At 37.0% G+C, this 20,242-nt stretch overlaps 2 protein-coding genes and 1 pseudogene across 3 annotated transcripts; 2 read left to right on the forward strand and 1 right to left on the reverse strand.

The window, feature by feature from the left end:
- Positions 1 to 2,550: 2,550 nt before the first annotated feature.
- On the forward strand, positions 2,551 to 4,441 carry LOC137741019 (loganic acid O-methyltransferase-like). Its single transcript, XM_068480828.2, has 3 exons — positions 2,551 to 2,777; positions 3,016 to 3,657; positions 3,917 to 4,441. The coding sequence occupies exons 1-3, from the start codon at positions 2,691 to 2,693 to the stop codon at positions 4,238 to 4,240; spliced, it is 1,053 nt and encodes a 350-aa protein (XP_068336929.2). The 5' UTR covers positions 2,551 to 2,690; the 3' UTR covers positions 4,241 to 4,441.
- Positions 4,442 to 7,217: 2,776 nt separating this feature from the next.
- On the reverse strand, positions 7,218 to 12,765 carry LOC137740732 (tryptophan synthase alpha chain-like; annotated as a pseudogene).
- Positions 12,469 to 19,348, forward strand: LOC137739756 (plastidic glucose transporter 4). 2 transcript variants are annotated; one of them, XM_068479452.2, is made up of 14 exons: positions 12,469 to 12,783; positions 13,047 to 13,323; positions 14,486 to 14,600; positions 14,833 to 14,900; positions 15,252 to 15,384; positions 15,469 to 15,568; positions 15,662 to 15,774; positions 16,493 to 16,586; positions 16,759 to 16,912; positions 16,988 to 17,134; positions 17,248 to 17,321; positions 17,887 to 17,975; positions 18,075 to 18,189; positions 18,897 to 19,348. In XM_068479452.2, exons 2-14 carry the CDS (start codon positions 13,053 to 13,055, stop codon positions 19,077 to 19,079), a joined length of 1,656 nt encoding a protein of 551 aa, XP_068335553.2. In that variant the 5' UTR covers positions 12,469 to 12,783; positions 13,047 to 13,052; the 3' UTR covers positions 19,080 to 19,348. The 2 variants fall into 2 exon arrangements, with proteins under 2 accessions (XP_068335553.2, XP_068335554.2); XM_068479453.2 differs by having other exon boundaries at positions 12,586 to 12,843.
- The last annotated feature ends 894 nt before the right edge of the window (positions 19,349 to 20,242 follow it).

Consider the following 20,242-nt stretch of genomic DNA (forward strand, 5'->3'; position numbering starts at 1 on the left):
GATTATAGACCTGTTGCACACGTCTGAAGTTGGAACGAATAATGTATAAAACCTGAAGGGATGGAATTGTTTCTTATTAAGGATACTGTATGCATATATATATATATATATATATATATTCTATTGAACTTACTTGTATCACTGGAATTCATATCATGCATTGCCATAACTGAAGGCATGATTCGGTGAACTAAGAATGGCTTGATCCTGTTTGAGGGTACGTAGGCAGTCTAATACAAAGGTTAGATGCAGCCATAAAGTAAACAAAAGGTTACTACGACATTGGACCTTGAGTTGTGTCATGTCCATGTTTCGGAGGCGAGGCATGGTGGATGCACAAGTAGATGGTGACGTCACATGTCGATCCTGAACGTATCTTGGGATCGGGGTGTGACAATCTTAATGTTAAAAGACTTTCATAACATAAAGTGGGATGTAGAAATTCGTGATGAATGAATGAGAAACGAAGGCGGCGGAAGCATTATGAAACAGTGTGATCTGCAGTTTGTGTTAGGGGATTTTGAGGTTGTATAATGTTTGTTTTAACTATCATTAGCAGCTGAAAATCAAAGAGAATTTGATCTCTGAGTTGCAGAGAGAAAATCGAAGAAGAAGAAGGAATCAAAGTGGAAATGTCACTGAGAAATCTTCGTTGGATTCCTTGTGGTTTGAGTATAATGAAGCATGAAGAGTGTGTGAGCAACTATGGCCGTTGCTAGCTCACACCTCAGCGAACAACTAGAAACGTGAGTTGCACATGGGCAACTTAAACAATACATCAAATTAAACAGGTGGCACAATAAACACCATTTCATTGTTTTCATTGTGACCAACCATTACAAACAAGGGATAACTTGATATAGATCTAATTTTGTGACAGATTAGTAGAATTAGTCCACTTTATTGAAATAGGTCCAATAATTGAGATTTCATGTATGTTTATTTGTGGTTTGTACCATATTTACTCCTTAGGTTTACGAATTGTAGTATATACACAAAATTTCATCTGCATTCAAACTGTACCATATTTACTCCTTAGGTTTACGAATTGTACCATATTTAATCCTTGCAGCTGCAAAGCTTATAGTTCAGTAGTTTGGAACGGTTGAATTCATCTGCATTCAAACTGTACAGAAGCCACCGTTTCTATATAATTGACAAGTTGTGTCTTAAAAATTGATGCCTTTCAATAATTAAATACTTAATAGCCATTGATATTGCATCTAACTCAAACTGATGGCCATTATAATTTACAGAAAGTTGACAAATCCTAAGACCAACTCCAATAATGGCTTATAACCTAAAATTCCTCTTTTTTCCCCCCCAAAACCTACTCCAACCCATGACCTAAAACTAACCTAAAACCTAAAATCAACCCAAATACCAACCCAAATTTAGGCCACAAAGTAAAGTGGACCCCAACAAATGAGGTTGAAAACGGGTTGTGAAGCCCACTGCCCAATTCATGACTCGCCTAGCGCCCACGTGCTAGGCCTTTCCCACCAGGAAAGCATACCCACGTGGGGTTGTTCCCCCGGTGTCAAATCCATAAGCAGCCCAATGGCTATTTTTCTTCATCCAATGGCTCCATTTAAATGGGCCGTTGGTTAATCCAACGATCTAGGTTCAAATTATTATTATTTTTTGTTTTATATTTATACATTTATTGAATCCTACGGCTTAGATCGAATGTAATGAAATATAACGGTAAAAAAAAAAAAAAAAAAAATCTAACGATCCAAATTTAAATCCAACGGCTAAAATAATTTTTTTTTAAAAAAAAAAAAAAAAAACTATCACCCAAGTCCATCACCAAGTCAAGATGGTGGATATCATTATTAAGTTTATGTGGTTTATTAATTGTCATTTGTATTAAGTTTATATGGTTTATTAAATGTCGTTTGTATTAAGTTTATGTGGTTTATCATGATTTTCATGTATTGATTTAGTGATTTTTCAAAATTTATTGGAATTTAAATATTTTTAGGTTAAAATGTTCATATAATTAATTTAGGATAGTCTACATAATTTTTTTTTTAAAAAGTTAATTTAAAAAAAAAAAAAGCCGTAATTCATTGTTTGATAACCTCGGACTAAAATTTTAGGCCAAAAATGTTGGAGCAGAAAAGTTGTTTCTGGGCTAAAACCTAAATTTTCTGGGCTAAATATTTTTAGATTTTAGATCACCATTGGAGATGGTCTAATGAAGAATTGTGGCTGATTTAAAAGAGTGCTGCCGAATGGATGTACACCATGCGAAGAGAAACAGCAGCCTCTACAAATATAGGTGCTTACAGGCTGATGATCATCTAATTCATTACTTCTTTTTTTTTTTTTTTTTTTTTTTTTGAAATTTTTTAGGTATTTCGGTACTGGTGCTTCAGTCCAAATTGTGGGGTTTTCTAAATTATTTTGAATTTTCGGCTGAAATTTGGTCAGCCAAATTTTAATATACCTGTGATACTCCCTACTCATGATACATGTGGTTCTTCCATCTAATATATTTTTTATATTATTTTGTACTAACTGATCAGAAACGGCATCTTTACCAACTATGAATGACTTTTCCCCATTATTCTCTTCTTCTTGTCTTTGGATTATATTTGTGGAGTGACTCCCAGATACCACCCACAGCCCCCATATAAACAAATAGAGAGAGAGAAGACAAATAGAGAGAGAGGGCAGGTACAATGGAGGATTCCAGTAATGTTTCTGAGGCATATCCAATGAATAGTGGAGATGGCCCCAACAGCTATGCCAAGAACTCTACAGAACAGGTTCTGCTAATTGATGAATGAAAAATCTTCTGTTTTTTTTTTTTTTTTTTTTTTTCTTTTTATTCAGGCTATTGTAACCTTTACTACTTGGAAATTCTTACGATATGTTTTCTTCATCACTTAACTTGGAAAAGTGAAAAACTTCTTTTGTAGTCCTTTCTGTTGTAATTAGGAAATTCCAAGAAAGTAGCAAAATCTGAACTATATTAGCACTGTAATGTGATTTGTGCTTTTGCAGAGAGTAGTTGTTGATGCTACCAAAGAACTTCTAAGCAAGGCTATTAAAGAAAATCTTGAATTGGACATCTTTTTACCATTCAACAGCTTCCATATTGCAGATTTGGGTTGTTCGGTTGGGCCTAATACATTTTTTTCTGTTGAAAATATACTTGAAGCTGTGAAATTTGAGTATCAAAGCGGAGGGCCGAGTTCTGAAATCCCCGAATTTCAAGTTTTCTTCAGTGATAAAACCCTAAATGATTTTAACATACTCTTCAATTCCCTCCCTCAGAACAGGAACTATTATGCAGCGGGTGTGCCAGGTTCTTTCCACGGTCGCTTGTTTCCCAAGGCTTCCATTAACATTTTTCACTCTTCATTAGCCCTTCATTGGCTTTCTAGAGTACCAAAAGATGTAATGGACAAAAACAGTCGTGCTTGGAATAAAGGACGAATCCACTACTCAAATAACCAAGACGAAGTATTGAAGGCATATCAAGCTCAATATGCCGAGGACATGGAGTGTTTCCTCCGTGCCAGAGCACTAGAGACTGTCCATCGAGGACTGATTGTGCTTAACCTATTAGGACGCCCTCTTAACTGTATTGAAATTGTGGGTTTTAACATTTTTGGATCTAGCCTCCTGGAGATGGCTAGGAAGGTAAGCAATATTCATCAACCTTCATACACACCGGTCTATTAAATTCGTTTCGTTAGAAGCTTTTTCTCTTTCTGAGCAGAAGTATTTTAACGGATTTTGAATGTTTTAAAAATTGATCAATGTCAAAGTAACTGGAGAGTTTTATGTCACATATTTGATGTTGCAAGTATTGTTGCTTTGTGCAGTATTTCAGAAGATCGTATCTTAGATATTTATGGGTGCATGATTAATACTATATGTTTTTCGTTTATATATATAGGGGGTAATTAGTGAAGAAAAAGTAGATTCATTTAACATCCCTTCCTACTTCGTGTCTCCCCAAGAACTGGAAGTCATTGTGGAACGAAATGGATGCTTTAGCATAGAGATATTGGAAACCTTACCTCAGCATGTATTGAGTGGCGCTCCCAGTGCTCCTGCTATGAGAGCTTTCACAGAGGGACTGATCAAGCAACAATTTGGAGAAGAAATCTTAGATGATCTCTTCAGCTTGTATCACCAGAAACTTGAAGAGCAAATGTCAATAGCTGAGTCAAAGAAGGCAGTTGTTCTTTTTGTTGTGCTTAAACGCAACACAAATTGATTAGAACATTCATTGTTTATTTGTTTGTATTCCTGAAACTATCTGTTTGTTGGTTATTTGGTATTGAAGAGTAGATTTTAAGTGAGCTTCACTCTGTATAACAATGGAAAGATATTAGCTACCTATACTCGACAGTGTGTCTGCAAGTGTCATAATGTCCCCTCGCAATATGATTATATCTCACATTGCCCTTTGAAAATATGACGCACCTTGCCCGTTTGATCTTTATACATTTTGCATTCACTTTGATTCTTATTGCAAAATCGTCAAAAAAATCCGTCACTAATGCACAAATGAAACCCACTCATGAGTTCCATGATGTGTCCAACAAAAAACTAATGAAAAAACAAAAGGGACAAATCTTGTTTATGTCAGGGGAGGGAAGAGGATAAGAACCTGGAATGCAATGGGTTGAAGATGTAGTTCCAAATTGTCCTACAAAAATATGGTTCCACATGTTTAAAAGTAGTCTCTTCAAATTAAAATTGCACGATTTAAGTTACAATGTTTACAATAATTACGGTTGATTAGGAATCTGTAGTAGTTCTATTTAAACACCACTTTTATCTTAGTTTGACTACATACGAGCTAGATGAGGGTGAAGAACGAACAATGTTGTTTACTGCAGCATGATGAATGATGGTTACGTGAAATATGGATACGTAGAAGCAGCTAAAGAACATATGGTTTCAGAACGGGTCCAAACAGAGTGTTATCATCATCAGGCTTCAGAGCGATTCGGAACTTATCAGTGTATATAAAGGCATAGAAACGGATTTGGAGAGCTGGAGCAGCAAGTGTATAATAAACAGAAACTTTGGTTTTTTTGAACCGGAACTAATCTTTTGGGCTCGTGGAAGACCTAGACGATGGTCAGGAATCGAACAATGTTGTTGTTTTCTGCAACAATAATGAATAATGGTTACGTGAAATATGGATATGTAGAAGCAGCTAAAGAATTGTTTGATAAGCATATGTGTCCGGCCTGATATTGTGGGGCCTTTGCTAGGCTCTCAGGCTCTCTTATAAAGCTAATAGAGTGCCGAGCGTGCCACTGCTGGCCAAGACCAACAGATTGTAGATTGGTTTAGGTGTTTGAGTTGTTTACTTGTGCCACAATTTATATGAGCTTCTTAATCAACAGATTGTTTATGGAGGGGTTAAGTCCATAATGAGTTATTTTATATGCCTTGAGGACAAGGACTTTTAATTTATTTTAAATGCCAATTGATCATGAATTAACCAATAATAATTTGAGTTTCATTATCATGGTTAGTTAAAAGAAATAAAACAGAGAGGGAACACAAACAGATATTAATGTGAAACTCCATCCCACTTTTATTATACTTCTTTTGTCGGATATTTAGTATTCATCTTTTATGTTATTAATTTGCGAACCATAGGACCCACTTGGGATTCTTGTCCCCTTCTCTTCTCACCCAATCCGGATCTCCTCCTTCCCTTTTGGGATTTTCTTATTAATTAATATTAATATTATAGTATAATCATCAAGCTTAATCCACACAACCATAAGACCCAAGCCTTCAATCCATTTCTAAATGATCAAAGTTCTAATTACTAAGAAAAAGGAATAAGCCTATATAAAGGCTAATGAAAAAATATTGTTGACCAATGTAGAACAAGAGGGTCTCAAACTCCTACACATGGCTAGGAAGGTAACCAATACTCATACATCACTACCATGTTTGATATTGTAGTTAAATTAACTACATCACAATAATATATCATACTTTGTTATGTAAACTCTAATTATTTATCTGTTATAATCGGAAGAACAAATTTGGTTAATTTGTGCTAACTAAACTGATATGTGTCTTAATTCTATATAGATGGCTATATAATTAAGATTGTGTTTTTATCTTGTTATATTGGAGGGCATTTGGGCTATAATATGGTGTTGTTCCTTCAAACAGGGAGTAGTTAGTGAAGAGAAGGTAGATTCATTTAACATCCCTTCATACTGCGTTTCTCCTCAAGAACTGGAAGTCATTGTAGAACGAAATGGATGCTTCAGCATAGAGGCTTTGGAAACCCTAGTTTATCATGTCCCGGAACATGGCGCTCTCTCTATAGCAAAACGTAGTGCATCCACGATGAGAGCTGCCACAGAGGGACTCATCAAGCAACAATTTGGAGAAGAAATCTTAGATGAACTCTTCGGCTTGTATCAGCAAAAAATTGAAGAGCAAATCTCAATATTTGAGTCAAAGAAGTCGGTTATCTTTTTTGTTGTGCTTAAACGCAAGGCGAATGCGTTCACAAAATTATCCTGTTAAACTCCCTAACTAGAACTCCTGGCCTGTGTTGTATCGTTTCAGATTGGAGGTTTCATTTTATATTTACTTGGGTTTGATTACATGAACTGTGGTATCAGCCAAATACGTGGTTAGTTATTTACCCAACAAAAAAATTAAGGTGGCTAATCAGAAGATAAAAAGTTAAGGCTTAATTAATTGTTTTAACGACAGTAGAATCAAATCTCAGACTGCCCTTAAAGTGTTGTTACACACACACCAACAAATTAATAAGTATTTTAGTGAGTACTTCTTAAGCAAGGAAAATTCACTGAGAAAATAATCAACCGTAATATGAGCAGACCCCCTAACAAACAGCAGTGAGAAAATTAAATTATCAACGACGATATGTCCTCACATATGTTTAGAGGAAATTCATTTTTCTCGTTAAAAAACTTTTGTTTCCTCCTATATTCTCATTTCCTCCACATTAAAAATAAAATAAAATAAAATAAATTACCAAGAAGGATACACATCTTATGTACATAAAAAAGTAAAGAATTAACCTAACCTGATAGGCAAGCAACATAAATCCTTATCTTACAAGAAAAATTGAAGACATAAAATACCAAAAATACCCGTACACTACAATAATGCAGATTTGATGAAAGTTTCAAGTTCTTCCAACACTTCCTAGGGAGATTTAGCTTCGGCCAACACCTTCACAATGGCACTACCAACAATAACACCAGCAGCCCCCACTCAGCTACTTTCTTCACATGTTCAGGCTTTGACAGCCCAAAGCCAATGCCACAGGCTTGTTTGTTGCCTCTCTAATTTCCTTAATGGGGTTGGAACTTGTTCATTCACCGATTCACGTGCACCAGTAACTCCGATGGAGCTTACAACTTACAAGGTATACATGATGAAATCAGGGTTCCATCATAAAACCAATTGGCAATATGGGGAGTAGCTCAAGACAAGCACATAGCAAACCTTGTCCCTCACCGATGTAGGACAACTCTCAACACGCCCCCACACGTGTGGTGGATTTTTAAGCCTACACATGAACTACAACTGGGTGACGTGAAGTGCGCGTGGCCGTTTGGCTTCACATGAGGACAACCCACTCTGATACCATAATGAAATCGGGGTTCCACTATAAAACCAATTGGCAATATGGGGAGTATCCCAAAATAAGCACATAGCAAACCTTGTCCCTCATCGATGTAGGACAACTGTTAGGAACAAGAACAAATATACAAAGAGTAATACTGCAAATAAGTCAAAGTAATACTACAAATAACTCAAACAATCTGGAGGAATGACTTATTTATTGAAAGGAAAGTTTGGCTATTATATAGCCTTAAAGAAGTAATGAAACCCTAAAAACAGTCCACGATCCACACTACTCAGAAAGTGATAACGTGCATGAGGAAATAGTCTACGTAGAACAAGTCTTCCTAGATAATAGGAATTCATTTAAAACCAAAACAAACTAAGTGGTTGAGTCCTATAACAAAGAGAACAACCAGACTTATCAACAACTCTCAACAATACAAACCCTTCTGAAGCTTCAACAATGTCCTTCATTCTATCCGTTGGAGTAGTAGGTGTAGTTATTAGTGCCAATTCGATCTTATTTTTCACAGCTTCGTTTCTCAAACTTTTTGTTGCTTCAAATGGAGCGTCTGCAACCACAAGCCCATGCACCCCATGTTGGATAGTGACCAAATTAGGCTAGGAAACAAAACAATAGTGATGAGGGAACATCATGATGAGGATTATGTTTCCTTGTTTTGTGGCTTGTTTTGTGGCTTAAATTGCTCCATGTTTTGTGGCTTTTTCAAAGCCATAATTATTTGGCATAAGAAGGGGCACGGGTGAAGAGAGAGTTGTAGAGGGATGAAGAGATGTAAAGCATCCAAAGAGATGGTGAGAGCATTTGGCTCTACCATGGGTAAGGGTGAGAGAAATCAAGAGAGCTAGAGTGAAAGATCTCTTGTGAAAGAACTCTTGGGGTAGAGTGAGGCTCTTGGGAAAATTCTGTGAGTGGGTGTACAAGGGATATGGGATTGGGTTATGTCGATTTAACTCATGTGTAACTTGTACTGTTTTTCTCAGTGAAGAGCAATATCTCTCCGAGGACGTAGGCAGGTTTTTGCCGAACCTCGTAAATTTCTCGGTGTCTTTATTTCTTGTATTTTATTTTGTTCAACTGTGTGTGATTTTGGTGAGGTTGTAATCTGAATCTCGGTTCCACACTAACGAAAGGGCCAAGGCACAACAATTGGTATCAGAGCATCGTTGGGGGCTTTGGTTCGTGGGAGGTCCAGATTTGTTGTTCACCATGGAATTTTCAGTTGAGCAGTTTAAAGGGAGAGGCGGTTTTGCTCTTGGTAAAGGAGAGTAATGGAAGCCTGAAGAAATGGAAGCCGTGTTTAGGGATGCTTGGATCAACTGCGAAAGTTGATGTTGAGGAAGAAGACAAAGACCTCTTTCTTCTTACCTCACTTTCAGATTTGTACGAGAACCTTGTGAAACTTTACTGCAAGAAAAGAAACAGTAAGTTTGGAGCAGGTGCAAGCTTCTTTGGTGTGGAATGATACACACAAGAGACCATGGATGATGGTGGGAACAAGACTGCTTAAGCTATTCAAGGTTGAAATCGTGGAAGAAAATTGGAAAGAGGATCTGAGAGAGACAGCAGGTTCGGATCCGGTTCTGGAGGCAAGGGTCCACAGTGCTACGGGTGCAAGGCCGGGTTAGCAAGTTTGTGGTGGAAGACTTTGAGTATGCCCTCTAGGTACTTGAAGCAACACTTCTCCTGGTGATGTTTAGTCTCAAGTGTTGCAGGGGTTTTGCAGTAGGTGGAGCTATGGGATTCACAGGTGATGAGAAGGTCCTGAGGTAGGAGGAAGTGTGGGAATTTTGTCTGGCTCGATGGGTTGTTGCTGGAAATAGGCGCGCTGACGAGTTTCCAGGTTGCAGACAATGAAGAGGAGGAAAACCTGCTGGAGGAGACGAGGATGTGTTGAGATCCTGTCTGAAGCTAAATGGTGATTTTTAGCTTGCAGCAGCTGCACATGCATTGGCAGTAACTGAATCGGAACAGGACCAACGAGGTGGATTCAGAGTGTGCATGCTGGTACGTAAGGCCAATGGACTTTGATACAATTTGGCCAAGGTGGAGATTGTTGGATAGTGGCCAAATTAGGCTAGGAAACAAAACAATAGTGATGAGGGAACATCATGATGAGGATTATGTTTCCTTGTTTTGTGGCTTGTTTTGTGGCTTAAATTGCTCCATGTTTTGTGGCTTTTTCAAAGCCATGTTTTGTGGCTTTTTCAAAACCATAATTATTTGGCATAAGAAAGGGCACGGGTGAAGAGAGAGTTGTAGAGGGATGAAGAGATGTAAAGCATCCAAAGAGATGGTGAGAGCATTTGGCTCTACCATGGGTAAGGGTGAGAGAAATCAAGAGAGTTAGAGTGAAAGATCTCTTGTGAAAGAACTCTTGGGGTAGAGTGAGGCTCTTGGGAAAATTCTGTGAGTGGGTGTACAAGGGATATGGGATTGGGTTATGTCGATTTAACTCATGTGTAACTTGTACTGTTTTTCTCAGTGAAGAGCAATATCTCTCCGAGGACGTAGGCAGGTTTTTGCCGAACCTCGTAAATTTCTCGGTGTCTTTATTTCTTGTATTTTATTTTGTTCAACTGTGTGTGATTTTGGTGAGGTTGTAATCTGAATCTCGGTTCCGCACTAACGAACGGGCCAAGGCACAACACCCCAACATCCATACATGAACTTTTCAACACCATGCTTAAGAATTGGGTTGAGGTACGAAAATAGAACAATGGGACAGGACAATTGTGGCACCACCTCCTTCAACATTGACATAATTGCGTTGAAATTCGTCCCCCTTGCAAAGGAACGACTGAACGAGTAGCTGAAGCCTCAATAACTGGACCATCGAGTACTGGATCCGAGTATGGCACTCCTAATCCAATCACGTTTGATCTACACGAATCGAGCATCACGCCTAATTCAATCATGTTTGATCCACACGAATCGAGCATCTTCAAAGCTTGAGCCGTGGTTGAAAGATCAGGATCACCGGCGGTGATGTAGGGGTAAATGCCACTTTGCCTTGGTCCTTGAGTTTTCTAAATGTGTGTGAGATGTCGGTGGTAGGGGTAAGTAATGGTGAGAGCAGCCATTGGGGTTACAAGTCTTTTTTGGGTTGAAAGGGTACATGTATGAAGATGAGAACGGAGATGGAATGCGTTTTGAGGATTCTTAAGTTGGAAGCCAGTAACAACAGTAATATACTGAGAGAAGTAGCCATTGACCGTATAACTCGTTTGAATGCACTTTTCAAAGAGTTAAAAAGCTTCAAAATTTTGATTATATAGCTCGTTTAAATGTACTTTTCAAAGAGTTAAAAACGTTTTTTTATGAAGTAAAAAACACTTCAGTTTCGACTAAAATTGTTTGTTGACAAAATTTAAAAAACAAAAATGCTTTGGATTGAAAGTAAAGCCGCTTGACATTGTCTTTGGTTGAAAAATGACTTTTCCAGTATTATTTCTGCTCTTCAATGGATTGATTTTGGTCTTCCGTGGCCTCTTTGTACACAATGATTCATTTGTTTGGACTGTATTTGGAAGATGACTTTCTACACCTCTCACATATATTGCGAAGGAAATGTTGATGCAGACAAGTTTGCTAATATAGGCTTATCTTCTCCAACTTTGGTACGGCATGATTCTCCTCTGTTGGTGGCTCAACTTTGTTTTCAGAGTATGTTGTCTTTCATGGTTTCTACTTCCCAATTAATGTACACCTTGCCATACAGATTTGTCTCACTTTCTTTTTTATCGTAATCATGTGATGTTGTTTGATATGTTTTGCAAATTCAGACCTTTAGGTTTTTGCTACAAAGGGGTTAGGTTCCATGGCAAACCTCTTTTCCTTGTATCTTTATTGTTTTTCGTTTATAGAAGGGTAATGTTTAAGAAAAACTAATGAAAATGACTTGAAAACTTTGAGTTTTAATGATAATGACAAAATAAAGGATAAAGTAAATAGTACCAGGATTGACTTTTTAGTATAAAAATGTGGTTTTTCGTTAAAGTGAACAGTACCATGGGCTTTTCGTTAAAACTCCCATGTTTATGTCCCCTTCTTTTTTTATGTATTTTTAAAATCATTTTTTTTTTTGTATTATAAGGAGTTAGGTTTATGTGTTTATGTCATCCCTAACTAATGTAACTTCTTTTATTTTATCGATAAAATTTTCTTCCGTTGAACTTTATTTTAAGAGTTTTAAGTAATAATCATATAACCCACATAAACAATTACTTTTGTGCATCAGTGAATGCGTCTTGTGTGTACTTCCTAGTTGGGATGGAGACGAGAGAGAACAAGGCCACATAACGAATGCCACAAGCTACTCCTCTGGCTCCACGTACAATCCGCGATATCCCTACGCACTCAAATCTGATCCGAAATCCCGCCTCCTTATCATCCAAAAACAAATAAAAAAATCAAACTCCAATTAAAATTAAAAACCAAACTCATTTCTTCCACAAACTATTACTCAAAACAGAAATTTCCTAAATTAAATTGCTAAGACATGCGAAAAAAAAAAATGTATAAAATATCTCAGAAGTGTTATCTTGTATATGCTTATAATTTTTATATTTGATGTCAATATTTTAAAGAAGATAGTACAATAATATATTTATGTTGTCCCCTGAACTTTGCTATATAATTAACATTTCATAATAATATGATCTGAAATAATTACAAGGGGTGCAAAATACAATTATAATATAGTACAAATGATACATTTTTCTGTTGACTAAAGCGATCTAAAATTAAATTTTAATCGTTGAATAGGTCAAAATCAATTATCAACAATGTATTGATCAATATCAATTAAATACTGACAACAAATACAAACCACATACTAAAAAATATCAGTTCAGCAACTATGAACTGAAAAGAAATAGCTTGCCAAATTTGAGGGGAAAAGACAAAAAATAAATAAATAAATATCAGAAATGGGAAAGTAGTGTAACGGTGTTGAATTCTTCACCCGCTTTGTTGTTTTTGGTGGCAAACTGCTTAGTACGTAAATAGTGCCACCACCTTTTTACAATTCACCGTGTGCCGACTTCACGCTACTCTCTCACAAAGAACCCAGTTTCAAAGCAGAGCATCACAGATTCGTCGATCGCTTTCTGGGTTTTGCTCATCATACGCTCGATTTCAATCTGGTAATTATTACAGATCATTCAAATAATGGCATTGGTACAATTCATTTACCAGCAATATTGGTTAGTTTCTGATCGATTTCTTGAATTTTTTTTTTATGCTCTGTTCTACTTGTTCTTCAATGACTTTGGCGTACTTTTGATAATTTCTGCCCTGAAATAGGTTATTTGATATGGATTTTGAGTGTTTTGCTGTAAAATTTTAATGGGCATTGGTTATATTGACTTTTTGGCAATGGGGTAATTAATCACTCACGATTTACCAGGTAAAAATGCAAGCGTCAACCTATGGTTCAGTAAATGGGAAGTTGGGGTTTGACGTGCAAAACCAAAAAAGGGTATTGGGTTTTGGAGAATTGAGAAACCGAACAAGAACAGGGCGGAGGAATCTGTTTATTGCAGAGAGGAGAACTTGCTGTGGTGGATTGAGCCTCCCTTCCGCGGCACAGGTGACGGGAGCCAAGATTGCAGGTCTTACAATGGGGTCTGATGGAATTTCCGTGGCCACTTTGAAAGCCAGATCAGTCCAGGCTCAGGCTTCTGGTTTGTCAATCATGCTTATTCGTTCTCGCTTTTATGTGCATTGTTTTTGCTTTTGATCACCATTTTAGCGTATATGCTATCTTTTGAGACGAACTCCAACCCAAGGCGTAAAACTCACCCAACACAATCAACCCAAAAAAAACCATTAATTAAAACCTAAAACCTAAAAAAAAAAGGTCAAATTTAGGCTAGGATTTAGGTCAAGATTAGTGGTGGAGCTCCCACCCACATGAATGTGTCTCCCACTTGTCTGCCAATAAAATTGAGTTCAACGACTCTTTTGATTGATCAATGGCTCACATTCAAATGAGATGTTGGTTATCCAACAATCCACATTTAATTTAGTTAATATTTTTGTTTTATATTTATAAATTTATTGAATTCAAAGATTGAGATTGAATATGATCAAATCTAACAGTAAAAAAAGGATCTAATAGCCCATATTTAAATTCAAAGGTTAAAATAATTATAAAACATTATTTAACTCAAAATTCACTAAAAAAAACTCTATAATTACCTATATATTTGTTGAAACATCCACCCAAAACTCATTTTCTCCTACAATTCTTCCAATTTTTCTTTCTACCATCTTCCAAAACCATGTGTTTGCTCATGTGTCTTGTGTGTTATACATGTCTATCATGTGTTTCATATTTTTCTATAGTATTTCATGAGTTTCATGTGTTGGTTTAGTGATTTTTCAATGTTTATCGGAATTTAAATATTTTTTGGTTAAAATGTTCATAAAATTAATTTAGGATAGTCTACATAATTATTTTTTTTTAAATTAATTTTAAAAAAGATAGTCTAAATTCATTCTTTAATAATCTAGGGATAAAATTTTTGGCCACTTGGGTTAATATATTTACGTGAGATTGGTCTACTAAAGTTATATAAAAAAAACTGAGTTCTAAATCTGTAGTTCTATTGCTTATGCTCATTCCATGAAAAATTCATTTTCCACATCATAGAACTGTCTCTATGTAACTAATATTATTTAGTCAATCTGGATGCTTCTTTGATGATGTTTAATTAGGATTTTTAGCATTATCCCTGGAATGTATCAGTTTTCTAGGGGTCAATAACCGGATCCAATACCTAACTCGGCCAGTATGCTTTGAAATTTGATTTATATTGTTCTTACTAGTATTATAAAATGCAGATGGGGACGTTGAGAATCTTATACACTCTAAGCCTCAGGGGAAGTCTTCTGGAACAGTATTGCCGTATGTTGGTGTTGCTTGTCTTGGAGCCATTTTGTTTGGTTATCATCTGGGGTACGGTTTAACTTGATTGCTAAAAGACATATTCCTTGATTTGTTCTGGACTTCTCTATTCTTACTGAGTCATTTAGGTTGTATCAAGTAAAGATATTGTTTTTCAGTCGGTCACATGATCTGCAAGTCCTGGGAGGTCTTGTTATTTCTCTTTCTACAGTAGTTCCGCAAATCAGCGTATAACTTGATAGTGTCTGAGGCTTAGTGTGGCATCTGTCTGTATTTTCTGCAGGGTGGTAAATGGTGCTCTTGAGTACCTATCAATTGATCTTGGTATTGCGGAAAATGCGGTATTGCAAGGCAAGTCCACTATTTGGTCGTTTAAATATGTGAATAACAGCTTGAATCAAGTAATGGTACCTTTTTGTTTCCTTGTTTGTCATCAAATCTTAGTGTGTCACGAAACAAATTTGCAACATTTTCCTATTGCTTGAGGACTACATTTCCAAATTAAGAAAGGAATATGTTATCTAGTATTATCATCATTTTGTAAATGAATTGTTTTAGCTATGCTATAGACTCGGTGCATTAACTTAAGTGCAACACATATAATGTCGCCTCAACTACAGATTTCGGGATTGTTTTGCTTATGCTATTTTCTGTCATGATTATTTAGTTCATTGTTACACCAATATACATCTTTTTTTGCAGGGTGGGTGGTTAGCACACTTCTAGCAGGTGCCACAGTTGGATCATTAACTGGTGGATCATTGGCTGACAAGTTCGGCAGAACTAAGACTTTTCAACTAAATGCAATTCCGCTAGCAATTGGAGCATTTTTGTGGTCTGTCTACTGCCAACGAGTATAAGGCTGTGATCAGTGATATGAATATTAGAAATTAATAAATAGACTTCTTAAATATTTCAGTGCCACAGCCCAGAGTGTACAAACGATGATAGTTGGCCGCTTACTTGCTGGCATTGGAATTGGCATCACATCTGCTATTGTTCCACTTTATATATCTGAGGTACTATTTTTGTTTATATATTCCCACCCTCAATCTGTTGGCATTTGGCATTGTAAATGTACCACTTACCAACCATATTTTCTAAATGTTCAGATCTCTCCAACTGAAATTCGTGGTACACTTGGATCTATAAATCAGCTTTTTATATGTATTGGGATTCTTGTAGCAATGGTGGCTGGATTACCATTAGCAGCAAATCCCTTATGGTATTTCATCATTGCATCTTTTCTTTTCTTTTTAGCGGTTTTGTTTATGTGTGGGCACAGACATATGTGGATGTGTTGTTTGTGTGCGCACGCGTGCATGTTCACGCTAAAGCACATGTATTCGTAAACGTCGCTCATATCCGAATGAAATTTGACATTATCAAGAAAGAGAGGCAGTACAAATCTTAGGTGATAACTTGGCTAATTAGGCTCAGATTTGGATACTTATCCTCTGTTATTTGAGTCTGATATATAATTTTCTGGTAAAGAGCCCCTTTGCTGAAGCCAGAAACCAGTAGAGAAATAGGAAATTCTTCTTATTCAAATGGGCTAAAATAAAAGTCTAACGTGTTGGATTTTTTAAATTTGGTTGGCAACTCTGATCTTATGTTTCTGGGGCTAATATAACTTCCTCGCCAGATTGATCCAGCAATTTTCTAGACACAATCTGAGTTACTTTACTCCATTTTCAGAATCTTGTGATCTCAGAAGGATATTCTCCTGGCAGAGGACGAATATCTTCAGTGTATACTAAATCATTGTTCCTTCAACTGGCAAAAAGTGAATATATAAAACCCTGTTTATGAACTTTGGTAGTACTGTTCTTTGATGGGGAGCAGTAGTATAAGTCTTCTTGATCTTTAAATGTCAGTTCTCTCTCTCTCTCTCTCTCTCTCTCTCTTTCTTTCTCTTTATACTCTGTTATTTATTTTATCAGGTGGAGAACGATGTTTGGTATTGCAGTAGTACCATCTGTTCTTTTGGCATTAGGAATGGTCGTTTCACCAGAAAGTCCAAGATGGCTTTTCCAGGTTTTCAACACAGTTTGATCAAACATCAGCACAGATTTTATAACTGCTTTTTCATTGCATTCTCTTTAGCTGTTAGTTTGATTTGATTTTCCTTTCATGATTATTGTCAATGAAAATGCTACGCTAATCTTTTTTTTTTTTTTTTTTTTTTTTTTTTTTTTTTTTTTTGCAGCAAGGAAAATTTTCTGAAGCTGAAAAAGCTATAAAAACGCTATTTGGAAAAGAAAGAGTTACCGAGGTCATGGATGACTTGAGATCAGCAACCCAAGGTTCTGTTGAACCTGAAGCGGGCTGGTTTGATTTGTTTAGTAGCCGCTATTGGAAAGGTTTGCCTAAATTTCACAGGAGTGATGCTTGAGATGTGATGCGTTCTTTTTCTCTGCTGACATGTCTTTATGCAGTTGTTCGTGTGGGCGTGTCACTTTTCTTCTTACAACAGATGGCTGGGATAAATGCTGCGGTCTATTATTCTACTTCTGTCTTCCGCAGTGCTGGCATTACATCTGACGTTGCAGCAAGTGCTCTGGTTGGAATAGCAAATGTCTTGGGTTTGGCTCTTACTATCTTTGTTCTTGAAGTTCGGAAAAAGAAATATATTTTTTGCCATGGTATGTTCTCTCTTTGTTTGACGGACAAAGAACCAAAAATTGTCTCATTTCAGGCACAGCTATTGCATCCTCATTGATGGACAAACAGGGCAGGAAAAGTCTTCTACTCGGAAGCTTCGGTGGGATGGTAGGGTTATTTCATTACCAGTCTCTCTCTTTGTTTGACGTAAATGAATGGTACATTGCGGGTTGGCTAGCCAGACCATTTTAGCAATTTGAGACTAGTGGCTGCAAGAAAGCTATGAACGTATCTGGGGCTTGTAGGGTTCTGTATTCGGATAAGTAGAAGGATTGCAATTAGAGCACATTGATTGCATCACTTTTAAATGATTATATGTATTTTGTCTGCAATCTGCACTAACCCAAGTGCACTACGTGTGTACCCTTCAGTTTCACGTTCATTGTCTGCATACATAGCAATGAGATCACACTGTTATGTCATGAGGCCTTGAAATTTTATTTACTTGGAAAATTCACGGGAAAATGGGACAAGTGATTTTTCCTCTATGTCCTGTTAAACTGAACTTAAGTGGCTTCATCAGTAGGTGGTGTTTGCAACAAAATGATTTTCATGGTCCAAATATATTCAGAAAACACTTTTACTATGCTGCTTTAACTGAACTATGATGAATGGTATTACGTTCCTTGTTTCTCTCTTATGTATACCGAGAACTCATTTTTTATTTGTTAAGGCTGCTTCGATGTTGCTGCTTTCATTGTCCTTTACATGGAAGGCCCTGGATCCATATTCTGCCCCCCTTTCTGTCACTGGAACTTTTCTGTAAGTTAAAGGCTTCCACTAATAGATAGATCTCCGTACTCTTTTCCCGTTTAAAATTTAATTTCCTATCTAACCATGGTTTTCATTTTGTATTACCAGCTATGTGTTGTCCTTTGCACTTGGCGCTGGCCCTGTGCCTGCTCTTCTTCTACCAGAGATTTTTGCTTCAAGAATCAGAGCAAAAGCAGTTTCTTTGTCATTGGGCATGCACTGGGTAAGTGGTTGTAGACACTGAAATTTCACTTAATACTATTTTGTACACGTGTTCTTGTTTCATTGGCTATAGGAATTTTCGTGTATACATTGGTGTTAGGAAATATGTTATTACGATGGACGTTCCAAACGCCCGCGGGCGACCCTTGCAAAGCGGGGAGCCTTGTTGGCTTATGGTCGCCTTTTTTTTAGTGGTATTAAGAAAGTCTTGTTTGTTTGTTTATTTCAACACCTTATTGGCAATAGTTGATTCCCTATGGACTACGATTTTCAATTAATTACCTCATCATGCCTTTTATTTATAACTTAGATGGAGAAAGCAAGACAAATTATTGGATAATTAAATTGTCCAAACCAAAAGAACTTGATTGCAAAGGGATACTGACTTCGCTTTTAAATGACTATTATTGTCTAGACCTTCATTGGGAATGTATATATCTGTGCCTATCTGTGTGTAGATACTAGGTACATATCTGCATGTGTGTAAACGTTTACGTGTTTTCAGCGGAATGAAAATGAATGAAGAAACTGATATCATGCAACCGAAAATAAAAAAATAAAAAAATAAAAAATAAAAATAAAAAGATGTATATCATGCTCACATTGATTATTTTGTTTGCGCAAGAATATGTTGGATGTGCTTTTTATTCTTCATAGATTCACCTCTCTTGTCCCATATATTAACTGAGTGTCTATATGTTTCATCAGATTTCAAACTTCGCCATAGGCCTCTATTTCTTGAGCTTTGTAACTAAGTTTGGAATCGGCAGAGTGTATTTTGGATTCGCTGGCGTCTGTCTTCTGGCTGTCGTGTACATAGCTGGTAATATCGTTGAAACAAAAGGGCGTTCACTGGAGGAAATAGAGCGTGCTCTTAGCGTTGTCACTTGATTATGATATGATTCAAACCGGACAAGAAAAAATCTCCAGCAGCTTCGGATTTTGGCCTAAACAAAGACACCATCGCCTCCTTCTCATGCTATGCGGACTAGTTCATTCCCACCCCTCGAAGTCTTGTATTTAGAGACTGAACCTTGATTGTAACCAGATAAAATGTTGCGTCCATGGATTTCCATAGCTGTAATGCACTACCACCTCGGTGATGAGGGCTATGTGAAATTGTGAATAATATATGTTAGTTTCTACCAGGAATTTTGACACTCTTGTTCGTAATTGTCAATTTTTTAGATCCTTCTTAATTTTTGTCCTTCGATTTTCTTCAATTCATTCGATCTGACGGTCAAAAATTGAGTGAGTATGTGGGAAGTAAAAAAAAGTTTGTGGAGAGCCTTACCCCATACCTTTAAAACATGTAATAGAAATGCTTGTCTTCGTATCGGATGAGGAGAGGCCATATGGAATTTTTATTTTTTTACCAAAAATTGCTTCACTTCAAAGTTAAACAATAAAAAAGTGTTGGATAAAAATAAAATATCTTGTTTATTTTAAAAGCAATGACCTCCAGTTTAAAAGCAACATGGTTTCATAACAAGAGTAGCAGAGGCTTCAACGAATATTTTCAATTCATGTAATACACCCATTAATTTTTTTAAATGACATTATGTAACCTTCTACGCACATTTTACCCATTGGTAAACGAAATGACCGCCATGATCTACCATTACAAAGCTAATCTAACACTACTGCTACCATCACCACCATCATAACCGCACCACCACCATTGCCACTACCGCCGCCGCCATCATTTTTTACCACCTCCACCGCCATCATTGCCGCCACCGCCACCGCCACCACCACCACCACCATAACCGCAACCGCCACCACCACAACCACAACTACAACTCCCAGTACCGTTGTAGTTGCCCTTACCACCATTGTTACCTTTACACCCCAACCACCACACCCCACTATTGACACCACCACCGCACCCCCACCTTTGTCGATGCATCACCGCTGCTGTCGCTGCCACCATCACCACCACCACCCTCACCACCGCTGTCATTGCCAAATTTGCGACCACTCTTGACTACCATATCCATTTTTTCATTATATAAAATTACATCACTTTTAAAAATATAGTTTACCAAACGTTC

The sequence above is a fragment of the Pyrus communis genome, chromosome 9 (genome assembly GCF_041283825.1).
Source record: "Pyrus communis isolate YQ-2024b chromosome 9, ASM4128382v1, whole genome shotgun sequence".
In the NCBI taxonomy this organism is placed as follows: domain Eukaryota; kingdom Viridiplantae; phylum Streptophyta; class Magnoliopsida; order Rosales; family Rosaceae; genus Pyrus; species Pyrus communis.

What these genes read in the sequence shown, in the direction of transcription:
- LOC137741019 (XM_068480828.2), top strand. Translation starts at nt 2,691, where the DNA reads ATGGAGGATTCCAGTAATGTTTCTGAGGCATATCCAATGAATAGTGGA. An exon ending in CCAAGAACTCTACAGAACAG is followed by an intron (nt 2,778 to 3,015) that starts GTTCTGCTAATT and finishes GTGCTTTTGCAG; the next exon opens with AGAGTAGTTGTTGATGCTAC. An exon ending in TCCTGGAGATGGCTAGGAAG is followed by an intron (nt 3,658 to 3,916) that starts GTAAGCAATATT and finishes TTATATATATAG; the next exon opens with GGGGTAATTAGTGAAGAAAA.
- LOC137739756 (XM_068479452.2), top strand. Translation starts at nt 13,053, where the DNA reads ATGCAAGCGTCAACCTATGGTTCAGTAAATGGGAAGTTGGGGTTTGAC. An exon ending in TTGTTTGGTTATCATCTGGG is followed by an intron (nt 14,601 to 14,832) that starts GTACGGTTTAAC and finishes TATTTTCTGCAG; the next exon opens with GGTGGTAAATGGTGCTCTTG. An exon ending in GCAATTGGAGCATTTTTGTG is followed by an intron (nt 15,385 to 15,468) that starts GTCTGTCTACTG and finishes TAAATATTTCAG; the next exon opens with TGCCACAGCCCAGAGTGTAC.